General features: G+C 38.6%; 1 protein-coding gene across 2 annotated transcripts in view; it reads right to left on the reverse strand.

Annotated features, from left to right (window-relative positions):
• Nfxl1 (nuclear transcription factor, X-box binding like 1) overlaps positions 1 to 13,100 on the reverse strand; it is a 39,970-nt gene that overhangs the window by 7,866 nt on the left and 19,004 nt on the right. For both annotated transcript variants that reach the window (XM_005359326.3, XM_026785251.1), the window contains exons 12-19: positions 10,767 to 10,857; positions 8,234 to 8,354; positions 7,867 to 8,026; positions 6,867 to 6,958; positions 3,419 to 3,440; positions 2,918 to 3,058; positions 2,225 to 2,391; positions 924 to 993 (exon numbers count right to left, since the gene is read on the reverse strand). In XM_005359326.3, the coding sequence (XP_005359383.1) occupies positions 924 to 993; positions 2,225 to 2,391; positions 2,918 to 3,058; positions 3,419 to 3,440; positions 6,867 to 6,958; positions 7,867 to 8,026; positions 8,234 to 8,354; positions 10,767 to 10,857 (864 nt within the window). The remainder of the gene's footprint in view (positions 1 to 923; positions 994 to 2,224; positions 2,392 to 2,917; positions 3,059 to 3,418; positions 3,441 to 6,866; positions 6,959 to 7,866; positions 8,027 to 8,233; positions 8,355 to 10,766; positions 10,858 to 13,100) is intronic.

The following is a 13,100-nucleotide window of genomic DNA, read 5'->3' on the forward strand; positions in this document are numbered from 1 at the left end:
TGGTTGTGAGCCACCATGTGGTTGCTGGGAATTGAACTCAGGACCTTTGGAAGAGCAGGCAATGCTCTTAACCACTGAGCCATCTCTCCAGCCCCGATAGTTCCCTTTTTAAAATTAAATATATACATGTACACATGCACCTTGTTTTGTTTTTATAATCTACTACTACCTGTGGCTCACAGTTTTAATCTGTATTTTGAATCCTATTTTAGACAGTAAGCACTGACTCAATACTTTCTGCAGTAAAATGTATAAGCTAGTTTTAAAACTGTTCCCTAAAGACAAAAAGTCACTTCTCGTACTAAGCCCCTAAACCCCTGTGGTGGTTTGAAAGAAAATGGCCCCCAAAGGGAGTGACACTATTGGGAGGTATGGCCTTGCTGGAGGAAGTGTGTCACTGTGGAGGTGGGCTTTGAGGTCTCATATATGCTCAAGATACCACTCAGTGTCTCAGACTTCTTCCTGATGCCTGTGAGACAGAGGACTCTTGGCTATTTCTCCAGCATCATGTCTGCCTGCACACCACATGTACCACCATGATGAACATGGACTGAACCTCTGAAGTATATAAGAGAGTCATCACAACTGAACGCTTTCCTGTATAAAGAGTGATGGTGGTCACAGCAATAGAAACCCTAACTAAAACAGCCTACGTCTTTGGGCACTGGTGGTGTACACTTTTAATCCCAGCACCTGGGAGGCAGAGGTAGATGGATCTCTGTGACTTCGGGGCCAGCCTGGTCTACAAAAGCTAGTTCCAGGACAGCTAGGGCTGTTACACAGAGAAACCCTGTCTCAAGTAACAAAACAACAAAGTTTCTAGTGGGCCCAGCGAGAAACTGAACTGAGGCAGTAAAAAAGGAGAAAACCCAGAGGGAACAATGTCCAAGGACATTAAACTTAGAAGACCAACTACAGCTTACCTCTTTGGGGCACTGGTTTTTGCAACAACTAAGGAGATTCTTTTCATTTATATCAGCTGTGGCTATTTTTCTAAAAATAGGAAAAAAAAATTTATGACATTTAAACCAAAGTCCATTTTTTTGTACATTTTCTAAGCATTCATGATTTCAAGTATATCTATAAAAGCATCATAATTCATTTTTTCATAGAACATTTAAATTATGTCCATAACAATTATGCTAGGGTACCATGGGGGCTAAAGAGATGACTCGGCAGGCAGAGGCATGTGCTGCACAAGCCTGACGCTCTAGCTCAATCCGCAGATCCCACTTAAAGGGAGAGAAGAGAAATGACTCCAAAGAGTTGTCCTCTGACGGCCACACGTGCCATGGCATGCAAAGGTGTGCACATGCAAAGGTGTGCACATGCAAAGGTGTGTGTGTGTGTACGAGAGAGAGAGAGAGAGAGACAGAGAGACAGAGAGAGACAGAGACAGAGAGAGCGCACATACACACACAAATAGTAATAAAATTCTGAAAGAAAACTACTCAAGAACAGGGAAATTAGATGGGTTTCTAAAATGTATATGTAACTACTTTGAAAAACTATTACAAAAATAAACTTGAAAAACATATCCAGCAAGTGATTTCAAAGCAAAGTAAGCAGCTCAAAATTAACCATGAGCTGTCATTGTACCAAAAAGTTGGAAAATGCTGACAAACAGATGGGAATATGTCTGAGAGAGTCGGAAGCTAGTTGGAAGGCACTCTCACGAGCCTGATTTTTCAGAAGTCTAAAAGTGGCAACCACACATGGTAAATTATGTTAGATCTATCAAGATGACAATGGCAATTTTCCCCCCTCTACATAATATACATAGTTTTAGGTAATAAAGACAAAGCAAATACTACTATGATAAATGCTATAATTTTTTTTTAATAATAAAGACCTACCTTTTAAAAATATAAGTCAAAAAATATACCTATGTAGCTATCAACTAGGCAAATTTCTATCCAAAACATTTCTAGGTTTACACCATCATTTATATGTTCTTCCATAAGAGGGCTCTAAACTTCTGAAAGCAGTGATACAAGTTTTTCCTAGCCCAATCTTCTACAAACCCAGAGAGAATGAAGCGAGATTTGGCTGGCTGACATAACCAAGGCACTGGAGGTGAAGCTGCAGCTCCTCCTTTCAGGTCCTCGCTGAAGTCCAGTCACCAGAGTCTCAGCAACACACAATGCTTTCTAAGTATTCTACAAGATTCCTCCAGAGACGTCAGTGATAATCGTCGCCAAAGGAGCGTATTCTGGCTACTTACCTACATTCCACATAGAGGCTTGTGATCTTGCAGTGACATTTTAATCTGAGCATCTGAACACAGGGAGGGCATTTTCCAGGGTGACAAGGCAAAACACATGGGTGAGGACAACCCAGAGGCCGTGGCTTAGAGCATCCTTCTTCACACTGAAGGCATTCTGGGCCAGCCTAAAAATAACAAAGAAATAAATCACCAAAATACCTAACATTTCCACATATTAAGGTTACAAATGGTAGATGACCCCTCTAAAACGAAGTACTTCAGTCTCAGAAGTACAAATAATAGGGCTTGAGAGATTGCTCAACAGCACAGGGCTTGCAGAATAATCCCAGCACTCATGTAAAAGCCAGGTATGGAGGCGTGTATCTCTATCAACCACATTGCAGAGGCAGGGACAGGAGGAGCCCTGGATCCTGCTAATCAGTTGCTCTAGCCAACTGGAAAGTTCCAGGTTCAGTGAGATACCCTGTCTCAAAAAATGTGACCAGGCGGTGGTGGTGCATGCCTTTAATTCCAGCACTTGGGAGGCAGAGGTAGACAGATCTCTGTGAGTTCGAGGCCAGCCTGTCTACAACAGCTAGGTCCAGGACAAGGAAGGAGGGAAGGAGGGAGGAAGGAAAAAAAAAGGTAGGTAACATATTTGGGGTATCAAGATTACAGTCATTATTCATGTTTCCATCCTAAGAATGTTACCTTATTTTTGACAGTAGAGTCATCAACTTCAGTCACTTTGTGGCATTCTTTCATACATGTATGATTTTGACAGTGCAACATTCTTCCACAAAGTCTCTTGCAAGAATAGGGTCCTACAGCATGGCATGGTAGAGGACTCACCTTAAAAATAAAAATAAGAAATAGCCAACTAGCACAACACACATGTCTACACAAAACTTTCTGGTCTTGCATTTCCAAAGTGACTGATCTGAGATCAATTTTCACAGTGGTCTAACATTTTTCCACTAATAATATTTATATCAAAACTAAGCTATACATATCAAGACATTCCTCTAAGCACCTATTAATGAGAGGAAAATTAAACACAGAGGCTAATTCCCACATAAGGCAGAGTATACAGTTTAGCTGACTATCCTGGGCAGTCTGTACAAGCCCGAGACAGTAAATTACTTCTAACATACTCCAGGGCAAAGTGATAAAGACTACAAACTAAACTTAAAGATTATACCTATAACTCACCTCATGCTTTCCCAGACATTCCCTGTAAGAAAAAAATAAAATGAAAACATTTGAGATTCTTTTTTGCTTTTTGGGTTTTTGTTTGTCTTTTGGGTTTTTGTTTGTTTGGTTTTGTTTGTTTGTTTGTTTTTGGTTTTGTTTTTCAGGAAAGGTTTCTCTGTGAAACAGTCCTAGCTGTCCTGGAACTCATTCTGTAGACCAGGCTGGCTTTGAACTCACTGAGCTGTCTACCTCGGCCTCCCAAGTGCTGATGAATTAAAGGTGTGCACCACCACTGCCCGGCTATTTATAGATTCTTTAAGAAGGGTGTCTGAGGGCTAAAGAGGTGGCTCAGCGGTTAAGAGCACTGACTGTTCTTCCAGAGGTCCTGAGTTCAATTCCCAGCAACCACATGGTGGCTCAAAACCATCGGTAATGAGATCTGACGCCCTCTTCTGGCCTGCAGGCATACAGGGAGGCAGACTGTTGTATACGTAATAAATAAAATCATTTACCACACTAGCTTTTATTAAGTTATAAACAAGCAACTTGGAAATAAGCAATCACAGTAGCAGTAGAGTATAAAGTTGATTTACCCCGGCTAATTCTTTGCAAAAGACTAGCAGTAAGCAACTGGGGGACATGAAACTTATTTTCACTGGCACAAACAGAAATAAAATAAATATAACTTGTACAGTTCCTGAGTTCAATTCCCAGCAACCACAAGGTGGCTCACAACCATCTGTAATGGAGTCTGGCCTTCAGGCATACACACAGACAGAATATTATATACATAATAAATAAATATTTTTTTAAAGAATCAAAGTAACAAAATCCTAATATCTAATCTTAAGTCCACATGAAAAAAATCAGCAGACATGAAACAGCCAACACAACCTTGATGAAGAGCAAAGCTAAAGAGTTAACATCCACTGACAGGTACAAGACTTACTACAAAGGTAGATTGTTCAGACTATGTGGTAGTGATGAAAGAACAGATAAATTAGTGAACTAAAACAAAGAGTCCAGAATTAGGTCTATACAAATAAAATCAGCTGATCTATGACAAAGAAAAGGCAAATTACAGGAGAAATATTCTTTTCAACAAGTGGTAATGTTGAAACAAATTTATATCCACTTTAAGACAGAGAGACATTACACCTTTGACAACCAACTCAAAATGGATTGCAGACCTAAATACAAAACACAGGATAGGATCTAAATAATCTTGAGTTTCATATTACTTTTTAGACACAATGCCAAGAGCACGACCCATAAAAGGAAACAGGTGAGTTCTAATTCACTAAACTAAAAATGTCTGCTCAGCAAAGAGCCCGACAGAAAGGAGACAGATGAGCAAACTACATTTGGAAAACGTATCTGGTAAGCAATACAAAGAACTCTTGTGCTTAACAACAGACAGAAAGCAAAACCCAATCAGAAAATGGGCAAAAGACCTGAACAAAGATAAATCTTATCGAAATGACCAACAGATGCTGAACAGACATGTGAAAAGTTGCCTGGCATCAGGTCATTAGGAAGCTGCAAATTAACCAACAGTACACCTCCATGCATCTACAAAATGGCTAAAATGCTGACAGTGCACTATGCGAATGAGATGCAGGGCAGGAAGTCCACCACTAACGCTGATGAGAACGCAAACTGGTGTGCCACGTTGGTAGCTAATCTGAGAGCTTTTTAAATAGCTAAATATCAACTCACCATACTATCCAGCGGTTACACTCCTAAGTTTTAATTCAAATGAGTTAAAAGTTACTTACACAGATATTTGCACATAAACATCTATAGCAGTTTTATTTTTTATTAAAAACAACCAAAATGTCCTTCCATAGGTAAATGGGTGAGATCACCCATGCGTCTGTGGCCAACATAAACTGGAGTTAGTAAAGAAAAAAAGATGCACAAAGCTGAGAGTGGGTAGGACAGGGGGGATGGATCTGGTAAGAGCTGGAGAAGGATGGGAGGAGAATATCATCAAACTACTGTGCATAACATTCTCAAAGAATAAAATATTATATTAAAAAAGACAACTATAGGATGTCCAGGAAGTACAATAATGTTATCCAGTGATTAATAAAAAGAAGCAAGGTATCAAAGGATGAAAAAAATAAAGTGTAACCTAAATGTATAAGCTAAGCGAAAAAGAGGCCAGTATGAAATGGATTCGTCCCAACTACTGTGTATGATGCTCTGGAACAGACAAAAACAAGCACAGAAAAGCCCAGGATGAGAAGCTTCAATTCTAACCAACATTTGAAGAATTCACACTAATCCTTAAAGAGAAGTATTTCCCAACTTTTTCAGAGAATCTAGTACTTCCACAATTATAGAACCAGGGGGGGAAAAAGACACCATAAGAATAGAGGTAATATTCAATACTAATACTGCAAAATTAATGTAGTTTTTTTTTTTTACTTTTTTCTTTTTCTTTTTTAAAAAATGAATAGGACTTCACTTTGTCAACCTCTCACTGGAACTCAACTCACTCACTAGATAGCCCAGGCTGGCCTTAAACTTATAATAATCTTCCTGCCTTAGACTCTTGAATGCTCGGATTACAGGCATATTTACCACACTTACAGTTTTTTAAGTCTTTACTTTAAAAAAATTTTATTCAATTATTGTGTGTGTGGGTATTTTGCAAAGATATACATGTGTACCATGTGTGTCCCTGGTGACCAGAGAGACCAGAAGGCATTAGATTCCTTAAAAGTAAAGTTAGAGACAGTTGTTGTAAGCAGCTACGTGGCTCCTGGGAACCAAGTCTGGATTCTCTGAAAGAGCAGAACTGCTCAATCACTGAGCTATCTCTCCAACCTGTTCAAAAACTTAACATATGACTAAACTGTTGATCTGGAACCTTAGTTGTTGTTAATAATATCTGTTATGCCTCAGAACTGTTCCCTTTTCTTCTTTAAACCACAGCCTCTGCTTAAAGTATGAAACAGTAAAGGATTCTCCAATCTTCCAGGCTCAGTTTCCTAAAACTCAGTCTCTACCATTCCCTGATCCATCCAGGAAACTCAGTCTCCACCATTCCCTGATCCATCCAGGAAACTGCTTGAATTTCCAATACTTCCTTCACACACTCGCCATTGAGTTTACCATCTAAATCTAGCTAGCCGTTTTCAGAAACATTGCATTTTAGCATGAGAATCACCAGGCTAAGTAACAAATAATGTGTCTCTTGGAAATGTTTTCCTAATTGTCGATACCTGCTGCTGCAAAGGAAACTAAGGATAGTGCACTCAAGCGCAAGGAAAACACAAAGAGAGACATGCATAGGAAGCTTAGCATCATAGCAACCAAAAACAAGAAAGAATGAACTAGAACAAGGAGACTATAGTATACAGGTCAGGCATGAAATATAAAACTTAAAAAGTGAAGAAGGTGAAGTTCATACTATGTCAGAAACATTTTTTTTAAAGCTTTAAACTCTGGTTCTTACACAGGAATAGGAACTTGACACGGAGGACAAGGCAATGCAGTCTGAATAAATGCTGGCTCGGCTGGTTGTTCCCACGGGCCCATAGGCTGATGCTAGGAGTAAAACGCAATACACTGTCAAGTCATAAGGGCAATCCCATGCAGCCTTCGGAAGAAACTAGGGAAATAGTTCTTGTGGATCTTTTGCTCACACAGGCTGAACTATATCCAACTACTCAACAAATGCTTGCTGAAACATTCTATTCCATCTGCATTGTGAAGATTATTACTCTCTACATACACCCAATATTAAAAATTAAGACAGATATCAGTTTAAAAGCTAAAACTGAGGCAGCATAGTCTCCTTAACCTCTTGTGAGCCAAAAGCAAAATGAGAAACATTTAAACTCCAGTATCCACCATAGTCTCCTATGTTCCTCATTACCTAGAACTTTACATATAACCAGGGTTCTAAATAAAGTAAATTAATAATTATCTATATCAGGGGTGGAGAGATGGTTCAGAGGTTAAGAGCATTAACTGCTCTCCCGAATATTCTGAGTTCATTTCCCAGCAACCACACGGTGGCTCATAACCATCTATGAGATCAATGCCCTCTTCTAACATTGCATACATAATAAATAAATATATCTTTAAAAATAAATAAATACATAAACAAGTAAGTATATCCCTAGCCATGTTTGAAGGAAAACTGGTAAATTAATCTAAATATAATTATCATACTATATTTACAAATATTTATTAGTCACATCCTCCCATCTTCCTCCTAGTGCTAGAGAATGAACCCAGGACCTTGGAGATACTGGGAAGGTCTCCACCATTGAACAATACACCAGCCTTTCCAAGTTTTTTAAGACAAAAGACCAAGTCTTGTCTTCTTCACCCTCAGATCCGCGTAGAATGCTTAATTCTCTAAAGACACCCTTATGGTTGCTTGTTAAATAATCACTGAAGAAAACACAGCCCACAGGCAAGCAGGAACTCTTCACCACTGTTCTTACCTTGCCAGTCTGCCTCACTAATGCTTGATCATGACATGAAGCAGGACACAAGTGCCCACATTTCTCTAACACTTTTTGGCAAGGTTGATGACATGGTGGACATGAGCCAAAGTGACAGCGATGTTTTTCTTGACTTGTATGATGACATGTTGGTGGTCGACTAAATCAGAAAGTTTTTAAGTTATTTTTGACAACTGAACAATACATCTGAAGTGCAATTATTTATATAACTTCCAAAATCATAGAAAAGTCTATGCTATGAATGTTGCTTGAAAACACTAACACAAAATAAAATTAGAATACTACCAAAAGTCAGTAGAATTTAAAGGTGAAGGCATCAGATGTCAGGGTGTAGAGTTTCACCAACCTGCACAGTTCTTTGCACTTGGGTGGCCTTGTGGTTCGCTCTCGGCCACAGGGCACTGTCACCTTGGCCTTACCACAGCTGCACCTCACTTCTACAGTTTCTGGGCATGGATAGCAACTGCCTGAGGAAAAAGATCCAATATTTTAAAAGACACTGACAGACTTACCAAACTGCACATCAAGAGTTTATCAATAAACTTACTGCATTTGTACAATGCACAATGAGACAGCCTGCCATTAGAAAGCAGCAGTTCGGCCAGGCAGTGGTGACACACAACTTTAATCCCAGCATTAGGGAAGCAGAGGCAGGCGGATCTCTGAGTTCGAGGCCAGCCTGCTCTACAAGAGCTAGTTCCAAGACAGGTTCCAAAGCTACAAAAAAACCCTGTCTCGGGGGGGGGGGGGGGAAGAAAAAAGAAAAGCAGTGGTAATATGAACTATTCTTAGCACATGAAACAAAATAAGCTATATACAAAGGCTGTGTGCTTCAGTGTTTGATTCCACACATACAAAGGAAATAGAAAAAACTGACATCCACTGCTCAAAAGCAGGAGAGTAGTTCAGGACAGCAGCTTTGAGAAACACTGGTAGAGCTCTGATTAATGGTCTGGATCCAGTACATGATCACATTCCCAAGCTTCACAGCACCATACACTTAGGATCTTGTATCTTTCCTTACATACACCAGTACCTCAGTACCTTTAGAAACATCCTTGCTTCTCAAAGTGGTGTTTTAAATAACAAATTTAACATGATACTTATTCAAAACTGTAACAAGCAAACAATAATCTTGTGGCCTATTTTCATAAATATATCTATTCAAAGGATAAATTCCCTCAAAAAAGGGCGACTTTTCTCTCATGACCAGTGGTTAGCTATTAATGAGTGAGTGCTGGGAGGCCCTGCTGGTCAGAGGCTGCAGTCTATCATGGCCTAGCAGCTCTCTCTAAAGAAGACAGTATGAAATAATGACTCTACATATCAAACTGAGTTAAACCAATGTTCAGAGTGATACAACCATCTTCTAAATAATCATTTTAAGTGCCTGGAAGGTTTTTTGGGAGCTAGTAAGCACTGTCACAACAACAAATGTCACAAAAAAAATACAAAGCATAAAGCTGATCAAATCTCTAGCCCGAACATTTTATAGAAAATTGCAGAGGATAAAGAAACATATTAAAATATATTAGAGAGGCAATCTACAAAATCCAAACTGGGAAACCAAAGAGCTACCTAATTTCTTCAAATAAATCATAAGCCATTTAAAAAAAAGATAAGGGAAATGACACATTTAAAGCCCATCATTCGATGGCCATTAAGACATTCTTACTTGCTGTGAGTCACAAATCAACTGTTAAAAGGAAGAATTTCAAAATCAAATATGTCAGGAATAAAAAATTTTATATTTGGGTTAAGATTTCATTTCTTATGTGGGGGTCCACAGATGTGGGTCTGTTGTGCCTTGACTAAATGTCAGAGAGTTTGTGCCTGCTCTTGCTCTTTCAAAGTTACTGACAAGAAGTCTAACTTAAGGTATGGCTACAAACAAGATATCCTGACCTAGGGTGTGGTTACTTGGTGTTTTGGATATTAAGATGACTCATAGATATGGGTCCTCTCCACCTTGACCAAAGGTCAGAGAATTCAAGCCTATTCCTGCTCCTTCATTTTAGGACAGGAGGTTTGAACCAGGGAGAGTCTGCCATCAGGATAGGCATATTTGCTGCGTATCTTACCCTAAACATCAGAATGCTTAACTCAGGAAATAATGACTTGATGTCTCAAGTACTGAAGCAATAACTGTTCTGGTTGTTCTTTGTGTCATGGTAAAGCAGTCTTTTGTCTTCTTCCCCCCTTTTTGGATTGCTGTATATAAGCATATAAAATAAACGTGGGCGCATTCAGTATACACTAGATAACCTGTGTCAGTGTATTTCTTTCATATGTATTTCTTTCATATCTCTGTCCCTCCTAATTTTTCTAATCTTTACCAAAAATTAAAAGCCATGCTATTTGTATCAAAGTATAAAGGGTGTATTTTACAAAAAATAATTTTAAATAAACCACTTAAAATGGTTGAATTTTATTTTAATGTCAAATACAACAATTGTAAATGGATAAAATTTACACATTAATAAAAACTTTTAGGGTCTCAAAAAGTATAAGGGATCCTGAGACTAAAATCTCCACTAGCATAGATAGGATAACCCTTGTTACATCTAAAGTCCATAAAAGTATGTAAAATTCAGAGTACAACCAAATCAATGAATACCTTAAAATAAAAACGAGATTAAGAAAAGCAAAAACGATACAATTTACCATCAGTCTTGAGTTTGAATTTTGCCATATCTCTCCCTAGGCATTTCCCTAAGACACTTAATTTTAACTACCTTGTTCAAAACTAGTAGTATAGAGACTATATTACCTTCTCCTGAGTGTTAGGAAGCCCAAATAAGGAAATGAACTGGAAGTTCTCTAACGCTAAAGAACTAGGAAAACACAAACATAAAATAACATCTACTGTGATATTTTACCTCTGTGGCAGACAGACGGACACTTGTGGTTTCTACATCCTAACATCCGTCCACAATTTTGATCACAAGGTAGACAGTTTCCAGGGCAACACTAGAGAGAAAACATATACAAAGAGCTTTTTGAAACCCCACACACTGTACATTAGTCCTCGTCATTTACTCAATCTTTAGAAAGCAAAGTTTCTTTTTATATTCTAAGGATAAAATTATTCAAGAGTATCAACATAATTCTAGTAAAAAATAATACAACACAAAGCTAAACTTCCTTGCCTCTTAGTTATTCTATGACATATTTCCATTGCAAAATTTCACTTACTTTTCTATTCAGAAAATTACATTAACCCAAGAATTTGATCAAATCCAGTCCAATTTTCAAACCATGAGTCTGGCTAATTAAATTAAAATAAAATTGGCTGAATATGTAGGCTGTCAGTTATTTTCAAAGCACAGGATGAGAGAACTAAGAAAAAACAAAGGTGTATGCAGGTGGCCCTGTCAGAGGAGCAGCAGGCGGCAATTGACTTCAGGGTGTCAGTTCACCAGGAGCCAAATTCCTGCTGGGTCAATCTTGGATAGGCAAGGCCCACGACCATAGACCCCACGACCATAGACCCCAACGTGGATTTGCTTCTGCTGTGTCTTTTATTTGTTGCTGTTATCTTTCTCCACTATCTGGCATAATGTGAATGGGTGCAGGGAGATCCCCACTGCCCGTAATGTAGTGTGTTTATCTCATGGAGACATTCCATTCTACTGAGCATTTTTATTATAAAGATGACTGCAACCTAAGATATAGTTCTGATGATAAAAAAATAAAACAAGGAAGAGTCACACGGCTAGAACACATGAATTTCTATTGAAGAGCTGTATAGACTATGGCCAATTCTTTTTCATATATAGTCTAGATTTGTGATTCCTTTAAGACTTCTTATGAGATTATCACCTCAAGATAAGTAAAAAAGTAACTGGCCCGTTCTTTGTAACTGCAAAGCGCAGCTGGCCAGTAAAAGACTTGACTGAGAAGAATACCTAGCTTGCCCACACAGTTAATCTATAACAAGTTGCTTGGGTATGAATGTACATGGGTTCTTAGGATAATGTTTTTTGCCTGTAATAAGCAAAATATTTAATCATGTAAGGGATAAGGAAAACATGCTGTTTTTACCTGTACTCATTATAATCATTCACTTGAAAATTGAATGTAACTGCACATTAATTTTTCTATTGCCTGAAAGATTTTGTTGGGGTATATAAGCTGTAGAAAAATAGCATACAGTACGAAGAACACAGAATAGAACATAAAGAAGGAAGCCATCAAGATAGAGTGAGTGTTGTTTTCCCTAATCCCCTCAGATAAACTATATTATGTGCTGACTCCATGGATTCCCTCTGAGCCCTGTGCTGCTGGAGGCTGGCCCCCCAGCAGTAATAATCTGTATCTACACAAAAAGTGAAAAGTAATGATATATGATGGCAAAAAACTTTTCATTCTCTCAAACATTTCTAAAAATAATAATAATAATAATAATACTGAAGCTGGAGAAATGGCTCAGCAGTTAAGAGCACTTGCTGCTCCTCCAGGGGACCTCAGCTTGGTTCCTAGCACCCATGTTGGGTGACTCAAATTTCATGTAACTCTAGCTCCAGGGGACGTAATGCTCTCTTCGGGCATCTGAAGCTACCTGCACTCACATGGCAGACAGAAACAAATGCACATAGTAAGTCTTCAAAACTGTAACTATTTAAAACAATAATAAAAGTCATATAGTTGGGGCTTTTGAACACAGATATAAAACATAGAAATCACTGAGAAACAGGTCAAAGAGAAGCCAAATAAGGAGAAAGGAACAAATGGATAAATAGAAAAATCACTAGCAAGATTAACAGGGTAAGCATGGTGGCACAGGTCTTAATCCCAGCACTCGGGAGGCAAAGGCAGGCAGAGCTCTGTCTACATGGTGAGTTCCAGGAATAGCCAGAGCTACATATTGAGACCCTGTCTCAAAACAAAGATAGTTAACAGACTAAAATAATCACATTAAATCTAAGTAATGGGTAGCCAAATTAAATGACAAACACTGCCAACATGGATTAAATGAAGTCTAAATGCTCTCCGTAAGGAATTCACATTAAAGACATGAATAGGCTTCAAGTCTAACAAAATGAGAAAAGACATGCAGTAACAGTAAACAAAAAAACCTGAAATTATTCACATTTCACTGATTTTAAGAACCAGGAACCCAAGCCGGGCGGTGGTGGCGCACGCCTTTAATCCCAGCACTCGGGAGGCAGAGGCAGGTGGATCTCTGTGAGTTCGAGACCAGCCTGGTCTAC

The sequence above is a fragment of the Microtus ochrogaster genome, linkage group LG1, assembly GCF_000317375.1.
Source record: "Microtus ochrogaster isolate Prairie Vole_2 linkage group LG1, MicOch1.0, whole genome shotgun sequence".
Classification (NCBI taxonomy): domain Eukaryota; kingdom Metazoa; phylum Chordata; class Mammalia; order Rodentia; family Cricetidae; genus Microtus; species Microtus ochrogaster.